At 38.0% G+C, this 22,407-nt stretch overlaps 1 protein-coding gene across 11 annotated transcripts in view; it reads right to left on the bottom strand.

The window, feature by feature from the left end:
• Nucleotides 1-22,407, bottom strand: part of EPB41 (erythrocyte membrane protein band 4.1) — a 183,843-nt gene that overhangs the window by 59,355 nt on the left and 102,081 nt on the right. For all 11 annotated transcript variants that reach the window (XM_034647927.1, XM_034647940.1, XM_034647942.1 and 8 more), the window contains 5 exons: nucleotides 17,905-17,980; nucleotides 15,202-15,420; nucleotides 7,768-7,855; nucleotides 4,361-4,513; nucleotides 2,218-2,315 (listed from right to left, as the gene is read on the bottom strand). In XM_034647927.1, the coding sequence (XP_034503818.1) occupies nucleotides 2,218-2,315; nucleotides 4,361-4,513; nucleotides 7,768-7,855; nucleotides 15,202-15,420; nucleotides 17,905-17,980 (634 nt within the window). The remainder of the gene's footprint in view (nucleotides 1-2,217; nucleotides 2,316-4,360; nucleotides 4,514-7,767; nucleotides 7,856-15,201; nucleotides 15,421-17,904; nucleotides 17,981-22,407) is intronic.

Below are 22,407 nucleotides of genomic sequence, written 5' to 3'. Positions count from 1 at the left end.
GTAAAAGATTGGACAATAACAGGGTCCAAGCCTAGAGCACTTTCTCCACTCTATTAAAATAATTTTGTCAAATGCACTCCAAACTCAATTAGTGCCTGTTAACATATTTACTAGGTTAGGTTAGGAGCCCCATCTTCTTTCTATCCTGTAATCTCTTTTGCCACGGCATTTACTGCACTGACCCGAAACAATCTATGTGGTAGTCTCACTACAAGGCTGTGGGCTCTCTACGGGTAAAGGATAGAGACTATGATTTATTTACCTTTGTGTTTTCACTCCTGGCACAGTGCCTGGCATTAATTTGCCACTCAATAAATGTTTGCCGAATAAATACATAAACTGTTACATCAAATACTACCAAAAAAGAGAGTGCTTTTTCCCTTTGGGATAGTTTAAGTCAGCAAATATTTACTTTCTTTTGTGTGATGAACATCACACATTAATATAGTCTCTTATTTTGATAAAACAGATTTAAACATGCTGTCCTACAAGTAAATACTTTGGGCTGTAGTTGAAATCTATACCATACATATTAAACATTCAAAAAACTCTGACCTGTACCCTTTTATTTTTTTTAAAGATTTATTTATTTATTTATTTATTTATTTATTTATTTGAGAGAGAGCACAAGCACGTGTAAGTGGAAGCAGGCGCAGAGGAAGAGAATCTCAAGACTTCCCGCTGAGCGTGGAGCCCCCCTATGGGACTCGATCCCACAACCCATGAGATCATGACCTGAGCTGAAACCAAGAGTCAGATGCTCAACCAAATGAGTCACCCAGGTACCCCACCCTTACCCTTTTAAAAAATCTATTTTCTTAGTTTGATTTTAAAGAAGAGGATGAGGGGCGCCTGGGTGGCACAGCAGTTAAGCGTCTGCCTTTGGCTCAGGGCGTGATCCCGGCGTTATGGGATCGAGCCCCACATCAGGCTCCTCTGCTATGAGCCTGCTTCTTCCTCTCCCACTCCCCCTGCTTGTGTTCCCTCTCTCACTGGCTGTCTCTATCTCTGTTGAATAAATAAATAAAAAATCTTTAAAAAAAAAAAATAAAGAAGAGGATGATAAAAACATAAAGAAGTATCTCAATCCCAATAATTAAGATTCTTTAATTGGTTATGAAGTATATCTTTATGCTTACTCTGAAATGAGAACTAAAATGTTATTTTCCCTGACTTTTCTTCCTGTCTACTGTGCTATAGGGCTAAGTATGTTGTGAAAATACAAAGAAAAGTAAAAGATATTATGGTTATCTCTCTTGAGAGCCATTCGTAAAGAGACAAGTTTATTTACAAATGACATGACATGAGATCTGGGATTTGCTTCAAAATACTCTGGGAAGGAGTGGGAAGGAATGGGTAAGGAAACAGATGAAACAGATTGGCCTTGGGGTGATATTATTGAAGCTGGGTATAGGTACAAGGGTAGTTCATTATACCACCTTCTTGCTATTACCATGTATGCAATTATAATAATAAAGAAAGTTTTCTTTTAAAGGCAAGCTGACAGCAACTAGCTGGTTCTCCTTTCAGTGCGGTGATCACTTGTCTAAAGGCTGTGTCCTCTGCTAGTGTGATTGTTCCCTCAGGACAGGGACTAGAACTATCTTGTGGTATACCCTCAATGCCTGCTACAGTGCCTGCGCAAAGGGGTAAGCACAAAGAAAATGTTTGGTAGATGAATACAAGGAGTTAATGACATGGCCTCTTGAAAACCGAAGCAGGTGAAACTTTCTCCTATCTTCAGATTATCTGATGCAATTGGGCTTCAAAGATGGTTCTCTGTGCCTCTTTTCTGGGGTTGATTAGAGCCAAGATAACAATCAGCTTCCTACCTTTCACCTTCTAATGTAACAGCCGCACAGGAAGTAGTTAAGCATTGCTTCAAGAAATTCCCTGTGGAGGTAAGTCAAGGTACTTCCCCCTCACAGACTGATTTTAGCTCCATTAAGATGATCACAGAGCCCCTAGTGAACACAGATTGCTTTTCCCTCCCTTCTATTCTCCTTCTACCACACACAGAAAGGTGCTCTGGGGATGTTAAGGCGTATTTTTCAATCCAAGGGAGAACTGGATTTATTTTGTCTTGCTTAAGATGATCTCACCTGAGCTAAATAAAAGAATGCCAGCCATACAAAGAAGGGAATTTCAATAGCAGGTTTAAAATAGAAACATGCATAAATAATTTATCCTTGAAAAATACTGAAGTGAGAACAATACCTGAAAAATGTGTGATGCTCAACACAGACTTTCCATAATTTCTTAGCCGCTCGGTAACTGGGAAGTTTGAATCCAATGGTACTCTCATATTGTTCTTGCTATAAAAACGCGAATAAACATGAAATGTGATTATTTGACTAAAGTGATCCAGTACCATAGAAATATGGTGTTACAGAAGAGGATATTACAAATGAAACGAATGTTACTAGTCTAAGAAACTGAAATTTTTTCTTAGTTACTGAAAGAGATCTACTCAATTAAGGTGGCTTTTTCCACAGCAGAGAAGCCAGGAGGTGTATCTTGTATTTGCATCTTATTTTGTTCAGAACCCATGCCCTCTACAGACACGACACAACACACACACACACGCACACGCACACACTGCACATTTTCTGAGACATAATTAAGTGACCTTTGGACTATCTGGACATTACTTTTCCTTGGTCACTGTCTACATTTGGGATACTTGACTACAATATGATCAGGGAATGGGATAACGTGATTCCTCCAATCAATCAGTACTATCACGCAATTGTTTTTAGTAATAGGAATTAAGATTTTGGCCCAAACCAGATTCCTGAATTATTAAATGTTTTCTCTTTTTTCCTTTGATTGACCACTAATTTATCTGAAGACCTCTTTGACTGAAGCAAATCATAACCTGCCAAGGATGCGAAAACCTGTTCTGCTAGTCTTTTGCTTCTGTGTTTCCGCCTTACGCATACTTTATAAGATAGAAAATAAACTGACATTTATGTTTAGTTACTATTATTGCCAATAACACTATGATTAGATAGTGTCATCTATATATTCACACATGAAGAAACTAAGATCAGAGAAGCTATTTGCTCAGGCTCATGGCTATCAAGTGGCAGAACCAGATCTTCGTGGTTTCTGCTATACCATGCTACTGCTGTATCACCCTCTGTAGACAGAACACTGCACTTCTCAAAATCCTATCGTTGTTCCTAATTGCCTTCTTCAATAAGAATTCTGTGTTTTAGTACGCATCATATAGTTGACATTCAAAAAAACCAAGGACTTCCTTTATCATAGTTATTTGTGTGTGTGTATGTGTGTGCGTGTGTATAAATTTTCTATACTCCTAGATCCTAGAAGAGTACCTGGCACAAAGAAAGCCCTCAATCAATAAATACTTGATGACTGAATGCCTCTTAGATTTGAAACACCTGAGGGAAGACATTGTCTCCTCTTTGCTAGGCAGGTAAATAATGATGGTATTATATAAATGCTTCATTGAGCTTATCCAAGATTTTTAAGGCTGCACATCCAGTATTTCCAAGCTAAAATAATGAGCCATTTTCCACCAGCAGATGGTGATACACACACACAAAAAGCCACATTGCAATAGTGCATTGCTTTCTTGTTCAGAGCTTTTACAGCTGTCATCTCATTTGATCTTCAAATCAACTGTGACAGAGAAGGTATTATCCCACTCGAATGATAAGGAAGCTGAGTCCTAAATTTGTCCTGGGTATTTTGCTTAGTAGTAGTGGCAGAGACAGAGTAGGAGCTAGAACTTTTTTTAATTTCGACTTAAATAATTTTCCACTGTGCTATGACGGCTCCTTCATGTAAAAGTTAAGTTTGGTCAGCATTAGTATATTCTAAATCTTGAACACCAACTAATAACTGAGTTGTCTGGTACAAAGTGGAACATCCAGCTCTATTAAAAATCTAGAACTTGACCTAGAACACATTCTTAGTAACTACTAGAAGCTACACATACAAATAAATCTTAATTACATGTAGTAAGGTGTTGGTGGTACAAAACATCTTAACCCCACAATATTAAAATCTCCTGCTACTTAATTTTTAAATAGTTACAAATATTTTTCCATCAAGGTTTTACCTGGAGTAAACAAAGAACAAGTTTAGCAATCCAAGATTAACTTCTGGCCATGGTATATTTACTTACATAAAGAGAAATGTCCAGAAGATCAGTAGTAAAGAAGACAAGCAGCATTATGGGCTGATTAATTTAGAAAACAGAATTACCAGCTCCTGAACAGTTAGCTACAGACAGATGTCTTAGACAACGTAATAAGAAAAACAAGAATGAAGAGATGTTTTCAACACGGTCCATGCTTGATTCAGGAGGAAAGAAGCACGCATGCTGTACCTCTCCAGGACGGATCTTGATGAAAAAGCTGCTACGTTTGTAAGAAATCTTCAGCACTTTGGGCCAAGGAAAGCGATTAATTCTCAGCTTATCTTTATAAACCAGAAGGCCACTAGAACAGACACCTAGGATGATATCCACTCCTTCCAAGTCCTGAAAAAGAAAAGTGCTAGCAGTTCAGTCTTCAGCAAAGTGCTCAACGCATGGCTATTATTTGATAAACTGAAGATACCGATAACCAAAACACTTACAAAGCATACATTAAAAAGTAAAGCTTAACTTTACAATCCTAATCCATGGGACTATTGAGTCCAGGTAAAAATGTTACTCTACCACTGTAAGTGAACATCTGCTCTTCTCTTGTCCAAGAAACATGGACGTAAACATCTTACCGACTGAGGGAACTGACTCCTAGAAGGAGCAATGCAGCCATCACCGCCACCCCTCAGAGATATCATGAAATGTCATTGGGCTTGCACCTCATCTAACTTTACAACACTTCTCCCATAACACTGGGCCTCTGTGTCTTCCAAAAAGGTGTTCCTTAATAATCCAAAAAGAGACGCTCATCTGCTTTTACTGTGCCTGTCTGTATATGAAAATTCTAGGGTAAACATTTGTTCTCATTTTGGTCTCCCAGTTCTAAAATACTCAAACCTGTCACTATCAAGGTCAGTAAATAATTACCATGGTGGCTATAGTAGCTACCGGTGTCCTATACATGTAGGTTTAAGTCTGTAGACCACATGACTTCTGGAGGCTAGGGCTGAGGGTTGTGTCTACTATCAAATATACATGCACAATTATGATTTTTTACGATAATGTGGTCATTCATCCAAAAATCGTAAGGAGTTGACTCTATTCCTGTATAAACTCAGTATGAGAGAATCTCAGACTCTTGTAATTATTGATGTAAAGTATATGAAATTATAACTATTATCCCAAAGTCAAGAAGGAACAGCAAGATAAGATAAAGGCACATTTCTATGTCTCCTTAGTAATTTTTAAAAATTAAATATATAACGTTAATCATCTGTGTCTGCTAATAAGGAAAATAAATTTCACCTGAGTGTTACCAACGACTATTTAGATAGGTAATCAAAACCCAGAGTTAAATGTTTCTTGACTATTCTTTTTCCCAAATTGAGTATAGAGAAACATGTTAGTGTCTATACGTGTTACGTACAAACACAACGGAGAAGTAAAAATTACTAACAGCTCTAACTCAATGACTATATAACTGAGAATTTCCCAGAAGACGCCCTCTTAAATTCTTAAAGCCTGTGGGTACAACTCTATCTCTCTCAATGATATGTTTTGGAGAAACAGTTTGCTTTACAACATTTAGGAAAGGAACATGCTGCTTGACTTCTTCATCTATTCCTGATAATTACTGCATCGACATCAGCCACAGCAGGAACTGAGAAGCAAAACCAAACAATTTCAGTTCTGATCTTTCTACCACCTACTTTAGAGATTCACAGAAGCATCCAGGCCAAAACAATCCAGAGCAACATTTCAAGAAAAACCACGAACATGCAATGAAATTTTATTAGATTTAACAGAATCTAATAAGGAAGAATCTTCAGGTATCAGCTATTCAGGGTGGGAAAAGCATGAAAGGTCCCGTTAGTCCAATCACACACCAAATGTTTGAATGTCCTTTTTTCTATATTCCTACCAAGTGATTATTCTACCTATCCTGGAATAAAAGGTAGTGAGCATTCTGTCACTGGAACTATTCCAGGACAGGTAGAATAATTGCTTGCTGGGAATTTAGAAAGAAGGACATTCAGACACCTGGTGTGTGACAGGACTAACAGGACCTTTCATGCTGTAGGCACGAAATAATTACTATGGTAGCCGGGGGCCCATTCCATCTTAGAAAAGCTCTGACTGTTAGGCAATTTGTCCAACTATGCTGAACAGTATTTCCCTGTAATTTCCATTTTACTAGCTTTAGTTTTGTATCTGGAGCCATAGTAAAATCTCTACTTCACAGAGCAATCATTCAAATACATAAAGACAGGTTTTGGGGCGCCTGGGTGGCACAGCGGTTAAGCGTCTGCCTTCGGCTCAGGGCGTGATCCCGGCGTTGTGGGATCGAGCCCCACATCAGGCTCCTCCGCTATGAGCCTGCTTCCTTCCTCTCCCACTCCCCCTGCTTGTGTTCCCTCTCTCTCTGGCTGTCTCTATCTCTGTCAAATAAATAAATCTTTAAAAAAAAAAAAAAAGACACGTTTTACGTCTTCCCTAAACTTTCTCTTCTATGGGCTAAGTCTCCCCTAATCCTTTGCTTTCTCACTGGACATGGTTTTGAATGTCCTCATCATACACCCTAGTTAAGTTCCTCTAAATGAACCTCACATCATCCCTTGAGCCCGTTCCCTCACAAACTCCTCACACACACCCCGTGGCCACCCCCGGCTACTTCAGTAGGTAAAGATGAGGGAAGTCAAGCAACTTCCCTTGAGTTTATTCTCTTAGGTTGTATTAGGCAGAACTAGGATTAAAGCTCACGTTTCCAATTCCCTAACCCAGTAGTTCCCAAATGAACCACTGTGGTTCATCGCATGTGCGTTAGAATCACCTGGAGAAATTGTGAAATCAGATTGCTGGGCTCCACCTGCAGCATTTCTGCTTCAGTAAGTCTGAGACGGGGCCTGAAATGTGCATTTCTAACAAGTTCCTGGATGATGCTAATGCTGGTTAGGAGACCACACTTCGAGAACCACTACCTTAGGCCAATGGTTCTCAGATTCAGGTGTGAATGAGAGTAATTTGACATGTTCATTCAACTTGGAGATCTAGTGCCTTGTCCAAAGTAATTCAGTAAATCTGGGAGGACCTTGAGAATCTACATACTTAATAAATGCCCCAGTGTCCTGAAGTAGGTGATGTTGGCTGTGAAACATGCCTTGCTGCCCCTCTATATTTTCAAATGCGTCTGCATTTTAGGAAAATATCACTTCTGCTCTAGGTGAAATACCTTTGATCCTTACAGGGGCTTCAATGTGAAATTCCATTCTGATGGGGGAACTGCAAAGGGGCAATTCATATTATACACTTAAAATTCTAACAAGAACTCTCTCTTTTGAATGTTTTATAATACCCCAGATAAAAGTTGGCAACAAGTATTATATGACCCAGGTCTGATACATGTATATTAATAAAGGCCAGGGGCGCCTGGGTGGCACAGCGGTTAAGCGTCTGCCTTCGACTCAGGGCATGATCCCGGTGTTCTGGGATCGAGCCCCACATCAGGCTCCTCCGCTATGAGCCTGCTTCTTCCTCTCCCACTCCCCCTGCTTGTGTTCCCTCTCTCTCTGGCTGTCTCTATCTCTGTCGAATACATAAATAAAACCTTTGAAAAAAAATTAATAAAGGCCAAAGATATCATTCGTTACCTTGGCTTTATGAAGGTCAACACCATACATAGACAACTTTTTGGCATTCTCAAGAAATTCCAGGTCAGCTTGAGCTGGAGTCATGGACCTTTGGTAGAATAAAAATGAGAAATTCAGCACCCAATGCCAACTTTTACAATAATCACAATTGTGTATTAGTTACACTTCATATAAATATACAAATATATATACATACCAATATGTATATGGATATATTTCATAGTCCTGAAAGTAAAATATTAGGGAAAAGGATTCCTATCACTACCTGTGTCTGAATCGTCGAGATACGTCTTAGTAAAAAGAGATCTTGGAGAAAAACAAAGTCACCAAAAAAGCTATTAGAAATAAAAGGTTTTAAGAAATATCCTTAAGGCTGCCTCACACACCATCAGTTCTACCCTTCCCTCTCCTCAGCCTTTTTCTCTAACACACACAAACTCCTCCCACTAATTTCTCTTGCCAAGGAGGTGACCAAATTAAATCCTCTGAGGGCATGGTACAATTTACAATATCCTCTTAGCTGCCTTTTTCTTTCCATACTCTGAATTATTATGGAAATTAAACAGGAGGGCAGCTGAAGTTACTTAACTGGAGGCCCTTAATGGGGGCAGGCTTGATGAAAAGAAATTTTCTGGTAACAGATGGTGTCCTGCCCACTAATCTAAACAAAATAAATTGGTTAATAGAAGCATGTAGATAAGGGGGCTGCTTTCTCTGTTATTAAGATGTCTTCATTACTAGGCATATAATGAATTAGATTTGTTTGAAAACAATCAGTCTCACTGTCTAAATGCTCACTGTGATGGTCTTGCCTTCTTCTTTATAACTTTCCCCACTCTGGAGAAGTGCTCACGAGCTGTTATGTTGAGCTCTGAAGAAAAAAGATATCACTCCTAGTACTGCACAATTCAGTCCGATCAAATATAACTTCATACTAACAATAATGCTGCCACACCCCCAAAGAAAAACGGTGTAAATGCCTGTTTCCCCAGAGGACTGCCTTAAACTAAACAAAGCAGCAGTGGCCTATTCATTTAACAGAAGAGACTCTTCTAAACCCATCTGTCTTTACCCTCATTAAAAAGAACAAAGGACTCCTTGGCACAAGCAAAATCTCAGGAGACACTCTGCAGATTTGTTAATGACTCAGCCTCCCCAAATAAACTTTTTTTTTCTGCAAGCACTAAATCATCACACCTGAGTTCTATTTAGTAGACACAAAATTGAACACCCACCAAAAAAGGAGAATGGGAAAATTAACACATATGCAAGTCTGTGTATTCAAGTCACTAAAAACATCCCAGGAACAGGGCGCCTGGGTGGCTCAGTTGGTTGAGACACTGATTCTTGGTTTCAGCTCAGGCCATGATCTCATGGTTGGGGGATCGAGCCCCGTGACAGGTTCTGTGCTCAGCATGGAGTCAGCTTGGGATTCTCACTCTGGTCCTTTTCTCTTTCTTTCTCTCTCTCTCAAATAAATAAAAACTTTAAAAAAAAAAGCATCTCGGGAAAGTTTTATAGGGTTTTTTTTTCCATATAAAGTTATATACTTTTCTATTTAAGGTCACTCCCAATCATTCTATAGTTTTTGTTGTTGTTACGATTATCAATGGCTTCAATTTTAGGATTTTGAAGGTGGAATGGAGATTGAAGATTATAGAATCCAACATTTTGAATTTGCTGATGAAGAAATAGGCCCTGAGGGGTCATATAGTCATGGGCAAGTTGTGACTCTTAAGTTTAAGGCAGCAGGATTTAGTCAGGACTTCAAGTCACATTACTCAAGCCTCCTGCACTTAAGAGTGGTGACCTGGTGTCTCCCTCAATCTCCTTACTTATAAAATAAGATCCATGATAATACCTAATTCCAGAGACTAGGATAGGCAATGGCTTTTTTATCTTTGCTGAATGAATGAATGTGACTATGTAGGATAAAATGAGATAATCGTTGTTAAACTGCTCTGCAAAATATAAATGTTTATTATTATTGCAACTTTAAGTTTCTTTTTTCAAATTTTAAAGATGTATTTATTTAAGAGAGAGTGTGTGTGAGCAGGGAGGGAGGGGCAGAGGGAGAGGAGAGAATCCCAAACAGACTCACTACTGAGTGCAGAGACGACTTGGGGATCGACCCCACGATCCTGAGATCATGACCTGAGCCGAAATCAAGGGTCACCCACTCAACCGGCTGAGCCACTCAGGCACCCCAGAAGCTTTAAGTTTCTGATGATAGTACAGTGGAACATCCATACACAATTCATAAAAGAGAAAAATTTTGATCACCTAAACTTGAAGACAAATTTTAAAACATTAAATGAGGCAACCATGATAAAATCTTTTCCATAGACTCTTCCAACTCCGAAGGACATTAATGGGGTCAATTTAAACACAGACTTAAGCTTCAAGCTATGTATTTAAATGCTTCTCTACGTAAGCACACATTAAAATTGTATTAAGGGCAGGAGCACCTGACTGGCTCAGTTAGAAGAGCATGCAACTCTTGATCTTGGGGCTGTGAGTTCAACCCCACGTTGGGTGAAGATTACTTAAATAACTATATATTTTAAATAAATAAATAAATAAATAAGATTGTATTAAGGACAGGTAGTAAGAAGATATCTTTAACTTTAAAACTATGAATTTCTGGGGTGCCTGGGTGGCTCAGCCATTAAGCGTCTGCCTTTGGCTCAGGTCATGATCCCAGGGTCCTGGGATCGAGCCCTGCATCGCGCTCCCTGCTTGGCGGGAAGCCTGCTTCTCCCTCTCACACTCCCCGTGCTTGTGTTCCCTCTCTCTCTGTCTCTCTGTCAAATAAATAAATAAAATCTTTAAAAAAAAACCTATGAATTTCCTTGTTAGTTGAAAATAATGCTTATATTTGAAGTTTGGCTGATATTTGAAATGCTTAAATGTAGAAGTTACCTACAATGCAAATCATTTTTTCCTCAACTATCTGAGAGCGAACTGTCAACCTAAGGACCCATCACTCCCAACACTTTAATGTGTAATTCCTACAAACAAGGACATTCTCCTATATAACCTCAACACAACCACCAAAAGCAGGCAATAAATATTAATACATTACTGCTATCTAATCCTCAGACCCCACTCAAGTTTAGCCAGTTGTTTAAAAAATGCTCTGTATAGTAGAAAGGCCCAGTTTAGTTAGCATCATGAATTTCATTTAGTTCATGTCTCTGGTCTTCTTCAGTCTGTAACAGTTCCTTAATCTTTCTTTGACTTTCATAATCTTGACCTTTTGAGGATTACAGGCCAGTTACTCTATAGAATACATCCCAATTTGGGTCTGATGTTTCTCCATGAGTTGATTCAGGTTTTGCATCTTTGACAGGAATAGCACAGAAGTGGCTCCGTGCTCTCACTGCACCCTGTCAGGTGGGAGGTGCACAATTTCAATTTGTTCCTTCACGGATTATGTTCATTTTGATCACTGATGTCTGCCAGGCTTCTCTTCTGTGCAATTCCTATTTATCTCTTTGTAATTAATAATCATATTGTGGCAATGTATTTTTAAAAAGATTTTATTTATTTATTTATTTATTTATTTATTTGAGAGAAAGATGAGAGAGCACAAGCAGGGGGAGCAGCAGGCAGAGAGAGAAGCAGGCTCCCCACTGAGCAGGGAACCTGACGCAGGGCTCAATCCCAGGACCCTGGGATCATCACCTGAGCTGAAAGCAGACACTTAACCGACTGAGCCACCCAGGGATCCCTGTGGGAATGTATTCTGAAACCTTTTGAATATCCCATTCCTTATCAAACTTTGAATTTATTCATTTATATCAGTATGGACTCAGAGATTCTCAATTTATTCAATGCAATATAATCATTTTCCTTATTTATTTTAGTGCTTAAATTAGCCCAGATTTGGTCAGTGGGAGCCTCTCCAAGCTGGATTCTGTATCCTTCTGATCATTTCTGTCATTTTTTTAAGCACTCCTTTCTCGAACAATGTAGTAAGATTATGTTAGCATGCATGTATGTATGTGTATATGTAGGCGTGTGTGCCTACTATCTGTCTATCTATCAGAAATCATGAGTTAGCATTGAAACCTGCAGGGTTTTTTAAAATATTTTTTTATTATATTATGAAACCTGCAGTTTTAATGCAATACCACAGGGTTTCTCCCTCTTCATAATGTGTATCTCCCTTTACTGACAGTAAGAAACCTGACTCCCATTATCATTAATATCTTGACTAATTTGATCAACACCTTGCATATAACCAATCTCTCATTGCTGCCACTGACTTCTCCCCTACAGGATGCCCTCCTCACCTTGATTGGACACTGAACGCCCGCCCCCCCCACCCCGCCATGTGGAGCTGCTCCCCACATGGGATTCCCTCCTTACCTCACTCAGGTTCTGACTCCTGGTGTTAGGCTACCCCTTTCACGGACATCTTCTTCACCCTGCTCAGGCTTCAACACCCTGCATCAGGTACCACCCCATGCGATGGCCTCCGCCCGATGCAGGCCTTACCCCACATGGATGCTTTTCTCAATCTGCTCTGCCTCTGATAACTACCACCACATTCCACACATGACTACTCTCCTCGTACTGCTTGAGCTCTGACTTCTCATGCCAGGCTGGCCCCCTACTCATGAATACTCTCTCCATCCTGCTTAGACCCCAATATCCCCAGCTAGACTGTCTCTCTGCATGGGTGACTATCTTGCTCTACCCTACCTAATGGCAAAAAAATTGTTTCAGGAAGCTTTTTCTGATTATAAAAATCATATAAATTCATTGTATAACCACATTGGGGGGGGGAGAAAATCTCTCATAATCCCACTACCCACAGAACTGTATATGTAAATACAACACATGTATTTTACAAATTTAATACCATAAGTTAAATTTAAATTACTTTCAACTTAAAATTTTAAAGATCATGGTTTCTCCTAGATTTTCCAAGACTCCCGAAATATAATAAACTAGCTGGGAGGAGGTTAGATACCTCTAAGCCATTAAGAATTTATTCAGTACCACCTACTAATTTACTACTTGAAAGCTTACAAAAGTATCTAACCAGAGAGATCTGGCACTGGTTAACTCTTGCTCATTAAAAAGAGAAGTTGAAACAAAGTTTCTCTGTATTTATTTTGAGCAAGTGGGGTCCAGATACAGAGCCATTCAGTGAGTTCCAATGTTATATGACAGCCTTTTAATAATGTTTGTTACATTTCCTAATTAAGGACTGAGATTTCAAATAATTAAGTAGGGGGACAAGTGACAAGTTTACATACTTTTCTACTACCCATAAATGGAGGGCAATTAATTTTAAAGCTTGACTTGCTAGTATAAATTTACAGTGTTAATTATAACTTCAAAGTCTCTACCTGGGCAAAGGGCCACTAACTAAGGGTTCCATGTACGTAGGCAGTCTTCTATTTATCTGAGAACAGGGTGATATTTGCTTGTACTTTTCAATGCATAATAAAATGCTTCTGCCGCAGCAGAAGTTTCTCTGGATTAGTTAAAATGCCATGGTGTTGGACATAATTAAATTTTCCATTTGTCCTTCTGTTTGTAAATGGTGCCAATCTTTCCAAAAAGGAGCAAGTAAATTCCAAGGTGTCAGACCTCTACATTTTCTAGTCAAGGAGAGCCATCATTGCTTAATTTCTATCCATATACGTAACAGAACATCAACTGGACCATATCCACCAGTGTTTTGAGATCATTTCACTAATTTGGGTTTAAATTCTGTTAAGTTCCAAAAAGTAGTTCTCTAAACCCAGATTCACATCCATCACTTGTCAAATGGGTTAAGAAATATTATCCAAGCAAATACTCTCACTACATACTAGTCACTATGAGAAGCACTTCACATTTTTAACAATCACAAATTCATATCATTACCCTTATTTTTCAGATGACAAAACTGAAGCTTAGAGAGCTTAAGTCATTTACTAAGAGTCAAAAAGTTCATAAGGAATGGAGTCTGAATTCAAAGTACGACAGGCTGATTCCAGAGCTGATGCTTCTATCTCACTGCCTAGCTCAGCGGTTCTCAAACTTTTTGACCTTAGGAGCCCTTCACTCTCTTAACAATTATTGAGGACTCCAAAGGGCTCTTCTTTATGTGGCTTATATCTATTAATACTTGCTACATTAGAAATTAAAACTAAGAAAAATTTTAAATACATATTAAATCTTTAAAGAATAACAATAAGCTCATATTTTAACATTCATAACATTTTTGTGTGAAAAATAACAATAATTTCCCAAAATGTAGTAAAAAAATTACATTGTTTCACATATTTATAAATTTTTTAAATATCTGGTTTAGAAGATAGCTGGATTCTCCTAATTCAGACTAATGTAACTCAGGGTATCACCAACTCAAGGCCAACATCAGATATCCATGTTAATAAGCTAAGGCAGCCAATAAAATTTAGCATTAGCAAGTCCCTCAAATAACCATGGGATGTATAGTAGGAAGAAACACAAATTATTCTGGCACTTAAATATTAGCTAACAGTTACTGAATTTTGACAATGAGTAAGACATTGTATTAAGCTTTTCCACGGAGACGCCTGGGTGGCTCAGTTGGTTAAGCATCTGCCTTCGGCTCACATCATGATCCTGGGGTGCTGAGATTGAGACCCACATCGGGCCCTTGCTCATCGGGGAGCCTGCTTCTCCCTCTGCCTGCTGCTCCCCACTGCTTGTGCTCACTCACACTCTCTCTCTGACAAATAAATAAATAAAATCTTTAAAAAAAAAAAAGTTCTTCCACATAATACCTTTTCTAACCTATCCATCACCCTATTTCCTCTGAGCTAATAAGCTCATTCAGACATATAAGGAACCTGAGGCTCAGAGAGGTTAAGTGAATAACTCAAGGTCACAAGGCCAGGACCAAGCTGAACCAAGATCCCAACCCAGCTCAGTCTGACCATATGCCCCTGGTTTGGATCACTTTGTTATGACACCTTCCAACATCACCAATTATTTCCATGGAAAAAAGCACTGAATTCAATAAATACCTCAGGGGTTTCATGGGTCCTCTGGAGTCTATCCATGTACACAGATCCTAAGAACCCTTGCTTTAAGGATCTTAAAGTACCTAATATAGCATAATAAGTTTAAAATCTGAAAAAAAAATAGGTAAGGCAATAATAGCTAACATTTACTGAGCACCTACGATGTGCCAGAAACAGTGCTTAGTACTTCACACCTATGGCCTCATTCAGTTTTCATCCTTCAACACAACACCCGTTACTCAGATGAGAAAACTGAAGTTCGGAAGGCTTACATGACTTGCTCGAAGTGGAACAGTGGAGGGGCCCGAGCTGACTCCACAGCACCACATCCCCTCTAAGGCAAACACTGAATCAAAATCAGGCCAACGGTTTAAACTTACTGCCAAAACAAACACAGAAAAAACCCTGGAGACATATTTACCTGTATGACTTATGCAGTTCCATGACCTTCTCTTCAAGTTCCTTTGTCTGATTTGGGGCCAGTTTAAAATCACTAACATAATCGGCACCATGAAGTTCTGGGTCATAGTCACCCAGCTCAGACTGGATGGTGTAAGAACCTAATAATGCTAAGGTGGCAAAAGAACAGGGCAGACGTCCTGCCACTATGTCCTGTCGAAGCTGAAGGCATAAATAATATCTACAGCCAAAAGAGAAAAAAATGTTACCATGTCAGCAACAACAAAAACCAAATATGGAGAAAGAGGAAGAAAAGGGGAGTGAGAGGGAGAGAAGGGGGGAGAAAAACAAGAGAGATTAAATAAATATGAGATAATATTAATAACTGTTCAATCTAGGTAGTGGCTATACGATTGTTCATCATACTATTATTTTTTCTTTTCTGTGTGTTTAAAATTTTTCCATGTAAAATGTTAAAAAAAAAAACCAACAACAAGGCAATTGTTTCGAAGGCAATTTAAAAAGAGGAAGTTGCTAAGAGAGTAGATCTTAAAAGTTCTCATCACCAGGAAAACCATTTTTGTAATTTTATATGGTGACAGTTGCGAACTAGACTTATTGCGGTAATCATTTCATAATATATGCAATTATTGAATCATTATGTTGCACACCTGAAATTAATACAATGGTATATATCAATTATATCTTGATAACAAAAAAGGAAGAAAGAAAAGAGGTAAAGTTGGGAAAAGTCTGAAGGAGGCAAATTAATATTTTATTGAGTACATTAAGTATCATATCCACATAAATTATCTCAACTAATTTTCATGAAAAAACCTGCGAAGTGGGTATCATTACCAGATTACAGATAGAGAGGCAGCCTCAAAGATTAAGCTTGCTCAATGTCATACAGTAATAAAGGCTGTTTGGCTCCAAACCTGGACTCTTTCTATCATGCTGCTTTGCCAAACGTGTAGATACTGTCCTTCGTATATAAAGATGACATTACTGACATATTTTTTACTAGGGTATGAACAGTTTCAGTTCTTTTCCCTTCAAGATGGGCTAAGTTGCATGTAGCCTTCCACACACTATCATCCTGTAAGACTGATTCCACCCATGTGCTAAATTATCAGGGGGTTAAAACTGTTCAGTAGAACGAACTGAGTGCCCCTACATGTTAGACACTCATCTCTGTCAGTATCATATTTACACCAATGATCCAGACCTCCTTAGCGCTTTTTCTAGCTGAGTTGACCAATACAGGAAAGCTGGGAGATATGATGAAACTGAAAATTCCTGCATTGATTAGAATTATATCCTTGTTTTGACCATAATAAGATGTTGAATAGTGTAGGTTCAAGAATCGCTTTTGCTGTCTACGATTAGTCACTACATACATGGTTTTTTTTTTTAAAGAGGAATGCCAACCAAATCACAAGGATCTTAAAGTCCTCTAAAATGTAGGTAATTAGCAAAGAACTTAAGGGATTTGTTTTGTTTTATACATAACCTCCATGAAGAAAGATGAATAAAGCAACTCTAAGAGACAAATATTACCTGAGAAAAAGAAATAACCAAAACAATTTTTTTCAGGCAGAAATGGCATCTCAACTTTAAGCATGTACTAAGGATTAACTAGACAAAAATCATTTTTTTGAAATTACCGTACTTAACAATCAGACTTAGAGTTTACTTAGGCTACTCCCTTATTTTGAGAGATCTGAAAACTGAGGCACAGAGACTGTATATATGTCCGAAGTCAAACAGTGGACAGGAAAATCAGAATTAGAAAGCAGTTTCTCAGCAACCAACAATTCCATTTAACAAACATTTGCCAAGCACCTACGATGTATAAGAATCCATGCAAGGTGTTATGGATATAAATATGTATAGTAGCATCCTTTACAAATACTGCTTTTCCATTTTCTTTTTTTAAATTTTTATACAGAACCCAATAAAGGCCACTTTCCTAAAATCAGGAAGTTGTTTTCAAAGAGTACAAGATTTATTTCATAAATTAAGTGGGCTTAAAAATTACTGGGGAAGATTCAGTTCTTGAGGATTATGGACCTAATCATACACTTTAAAAGAGAGATCAGAAGAAATAATAACACACGCATGAAATAATAATTCAGACTTCAGACCTATACCAGAAAACAAGGTAGGGAAGGAGTATTAAAAAGAGAAAGTAGCAGGGGCGCCTGGGTGGCACAGCGGTTAAGCGCCTGCCTTCGGCTCAGGGCGTGATCCCGGCGTTATGGAATCGAGCCCCACATCAGGCTCCTCTGCTATGAGCCTGCCTTCCTCTCCCACTCCCCCTGCTTGTGTTCCCTCTCTCGCTGGCCTGTCTCTATCTCTGTCGAATAAATAAATAAAATCTTTAAAAAAAAAAAAAGAGAGAGAAAGTGGCAGAGCTATTTTACCACTTATATTTTTGTCTTGCCCTTTGGAGGGCGTGTGGTTTATAGGTGCCCTGTACACAGCTTGGCATCGTACCCATGATAAGCAAGGTTAATTCCCCTGCCAATTTCCTCCAGGCACGTCACAGATATATGAGGCTCTTAGGCTCACTTATTTGCAAACCTGCCTTGAAGTGACCAGATGCTTACCTTCCTAAGTTTAATAGCACATCATTTTTCTTCAGTTCTAAATAGAAAAATTCCCAAAGCTCATGCTAATGAGAATTACTTATTATATATTTAACTATTAATAAGTTATTTACCTTGTTATATCTTCTGTTAACTGTGCTGGGTCAGGTGGATAAAACTTCACATTAAATGTGAAATTCCAGGGGACACCTGTAAAAGTAAATCCAAAAAAGAATTGTATGCTTATACCGAAGTTTCTGATTGTTAGGAGTACCTAAAATAGTCAAAGTTTTCTTTTTCCTGAGGTTTTTAAAATAGTCTCATGCTTTGTGGAAAAATCTGATTTTTATTAAAGAAAGAAAAAGTTATTTAGAACCATTTAAGAGAGTTTGAAAGGTTTTTTTTTTCTCTTTGAGCTCTGTGTTAAGTAATTGATATAAAAAGCTTGATAACACCCAGAATTGGTGGGGGAAATAAATAATTATCTATTGCTGATATGAGTGTAAATTGGTACGACACTAAGGAGAACAATTTGACAATATCAAAACATAAAACACATATATTCTTTCATTTCCCAATTCTATTTCCATAAATGTGTCTATATATATGCTTAAATGTGGTCAGAATAGTGTATGTATAATATATTGCTTGTAATAGCAAAGGTCTGGAGACAACCTAAATAGATATTTATTTGGCAAGAGAAGATATATTTCCAAGATACAGTGTTAGGTGAAAAAATATTGAGGTTAAGAACAGTAGATATAGAAAGCAACCATAAGGGGCGCCTGGGTGGGTCAGTCAGTTAAGTGTCCGACTCTTGATTTTGGCTCAGGTCATGATCTTGGGATCACATGAGACAAAGCCCTGCATCAGGCTCCTCCTTCAGCATGGAGTCAGCTTGGGATTCCCTCCCTCTCTCTCCCCCTATGCCCCTCCCCTCACTTGTGCTCACTCTCTCTCAAATAAATAAAAATTAAATTAAAATTTAAAAAAGCAACCATGAGCATTGGAGGGCAGAAAGAAATTAATGAAATATAAGAAATACATGTTAGGGTATATGTCTAGACAATCCTTATAAATATATATACTAAACCACTTACAGTAGTTGGGAAACTAGAAAGGGCAACGTCTAGAGAAGAAAATGGAGAAGAAAGGGAAAATAGGATGGAAACCTCTTTTCACTGTATACTCTTTTATCCATTTGAATTTTGTACATGTACTACTTATTAAATATAAACATATAACTTTTTTAAAGGATAATCTTTGTCTCCTCCCACTAAAATGCAAATTACTGAGCTAAGAACTTTTTTTCTGTTTTATTTCGCGTGTATCCCTAGTGTCCAAAACAGTGCTTGGTAGATCATAGATGCTCAAGAAATATTTGTTGAGTGAATGAATGAAATAAAGTAACTGATCTCACAGCATTGTTGTGAAGGTCATATAAGGATGCTACAACTCGGGGCGGGCGAGGGGGGCGGGGGGAGAAGAACTAATGTATTAAAATTATACATTAATACAGATCCACCAATGACCTTATGTTACTAGGCCTAATCAAATGAAAACAAACAAAAAACCCCTATATTCTGGTTGAATGTTTCTCTCCATTTAACCCAAAACAAGGAAGTTTAACTGTATTAGAAATAACCGTATCTGGGGTGCCTGTGTGGCTCAGTCAGGCGTCTGCCCTTCAGCTCAGGTCATGATCCCAGGGTCCTAGGCTCGAGTCCCGCATCAGGCTCCTTGCTCTGAGGGGAATCTCCTTCTCCCTCTGCCCCTTCCCCCAGCTCATGTGCTCTCTTGCTCTCTCTCTCTCAGAAATAAATAAATAATCTTAAAAAAATAATCTTAAAAAAAAAGAAGAAAAGAAATAACCATATCTAAACAGAAATGTCCCAATTAGGGGCACCTGGGTGGCTGAGTTGTTAAGCGTCTGCCTTCGGCTCAGGGCCTGATCCCAGGGTCCTGGGATCGTGCCCCACATCAGGCTCCTCCGCTGGGAGCCTGCTTCTTCCTCTCCCACTCCCCCTGCTTTTGTTCCCTCTCTCGCCGGCTGTCTCTCTCTTTGTCAAATGAATAAATAAAATCTTTAAAAAAAAAAAAAGAAATGTCCCAATTATTAACTCTTTTACTTTTATTAACAACAATTTTAAGAAGAGGAACCCAAATTTTCAGTTCCTGTTCTTTTCCATGTTAAGAGATACGAGTCTGGCATTTTGCTAATGAAGATATTCAGGTTCACTGCAAGCTAGCTCAGGGTTCAGTGCAACAGAGATACTAAAAAAGTTAATCACTTGAGTTAAAAAAATATTAAAGATAAGCTTTCGTCAGTGACTCTTTCTAGAACAGGATACATATAATTAGTAATACCTTACGAAGAATATTTAGTTGGGGGAGAAAGGTGGTTAGAAAAGCTCTAAAAAAATCTTAACATTAAAATTTCTGCCTTCTAACTCAGCAGCATTTCAATGACATTCCCACCAAACCACATAACCTGAAGACTCACGTGCCATGAAGAAAAATCAGACACGTTCAAAGTGACCACCTGTAAAATAACTAGTCTGGACTCTTCAAAACTATCAATGTTATAAAATACTTTAAAGACTCGGGAACTATTCCAGATCAAAAAAACTAAAGAGATGTGCCTACTAAATGTAAAATATCACTGTAGACTTTCTTTTGCTATAAAGAATATTATTGGGACAACCGATAAGGTCTGTAGGTTACAGTATTGCCTCAATGTTAATTCTGTGCTTTTAATAACTATCATAGCTACATAAGAAAATTCCTAGTTTTTAGGATATTTTAGGGGTAAGGAGGTATCATGACTGCAACTTAGTTTCCTTTTTATCGAGGTGAAATTCACATAACAGTAACCATTTAAAAGTATACAATTCAGTATATTTAGTGTACAATTCAGTGGCATTTAGTACATTCATAATTTTGTGCAACCATCATCTCTATCTAGTTTCAAAACATTTTTGTTTTGTCTCCCAAAGGAGACTCTGTGTATCCATTAAGCTGTCACTCCCTCACCAAGCCCCACCTCCAACCCTTGGCAACCACTCCTCTGTTTTGTTTCTGTGGAGCTACATATTCTGGATACTTCATATGAAGAGAATCATATAAGTTGTGTAACATTTGGCTACTTGCACTTAGCATAATGTTTTCACTGTTCATCTATACAGTAGCATGTTTCAGTATTTCTTCCCTTTTTTAAGGTTGAGTGATATTCCACTCTATGTATATATCATATTTTGCTTACCCAATTGGGTTTTTTCTCCCTTTTGTCTATTGTGAGTAGTGTTCTATGATGCAACTTTAAAATGGTTCAGGAAAAAAAAAAACAAACGTCTGTGTATATGTGTGTGTGTGTGTGTTTGTGTATGACTGTATAGACAGAGAAAAGAAGACAAAGCAAATGTAGTAAAATAATAACATTTGAGGAATCTGAGGAAAGGATATTCAGGAATTCTTTGTTGCATTCTTTCAACTTTCTGTTATGTCTGAAATTATGTCAAAAAATATTTTAAATTAATAATTGAAAAAATTCCTGCCTTCTGAGGACACAGGAAACTAGGAATTCTCATTTACTGCTACTGGTGGGGAGGTAAACTTACAATCAACATAAAGGAGAGCAATTTGGCAATATCTGGTAGAACGCACCCTATAATCTAGCACTTCCACTTACAGGCATAAATCCTCAATCAAGTGTTTTTTTAAACTGTGGATCATGATCCATTGAGAAGTCAGTTTAGTAGGTCAAACACAGCATTTGAAAAAAATGAAATAGAATACAAACCAAAAAAAAAAATCAGAGGATAACCCTCATAGAAAAGATTAAGAACTGCTTTGTGAAATTTTCTTTTCAACTGAGATGAAACTCAAAAATCATGCTGAGTAAGAAAAGCAAATCACAAATGATTAATTATTATATAATTAAATTTACATGATGTTCAAAAGGTAAAACAGTATTTTTAGGTATACATTCATAGGTAATAAAAACTATTTAAAAGTACAATGAAATCATTTACACAAAATTCAGGAGAGTTGTGACCCCTGCAGGGAAAGGAGAGGAAGATGCGTTTATAACGGGTACACCTGGACTAGAGAATTTTTTAAACATAATTTGTATAAATTATGTATCTGTATTTTTCAGTATATATAGAAGGTATAAGGATTCCTTCCTTCCTCCTTCCCTCCCTCTTCTTTCTTCCCTCCCTCCCTCCCTTCCTTTCTTCCTTCCTTCCTTCCTTCCTTTTCTTTCTTTGAAGGTATAAGGACTTCTTGCTTTTGGTCTATACTATTCCAGAAAGGGGCAGAGGTGGATAACCATACTGAGTAGGGGAGATCTCTCTTATTCAGAACCAAGGGAATTAAGCTGGGAGGAGAGAGAGAGATTGATAAACCTCCGAAGAAGTTCAAGTGAATAAATGGGTCTGAGGGAAATTTCAGAAAAACAGACAAAGCAATACTCTCTATGGTATATAGTTATGGATATATAAGAAAAAACATAAAAACATGGACTGAATCACGCCAAATTCATGAAAACAGATTTCTATGGCTAGGGAGAAAAGAGGATAGGACTAGGAGGAAAACAAAAAAGACAAAAAACTTACCAGTACTGCTCTATTTTTTTA

The sequence above is a fragment of the Ailuropoda melanoleuca genome, chromosome 2 (assembly GCF_002007445.2).
Source record: "Ailuropoda melanoleuca isolate Jingjing chromosome 2, ASM200744v2, whole genome shotgun sequence".
NCBI lineage: Eukaryota > Metazoa > Chordata > Mammalia > Carnivora > Ursidae > Ailuropoda > Ailuropoda melanoleuca.
This window is presented reverse-complemented; position numbering and strand designations above follow the sequence as displayed.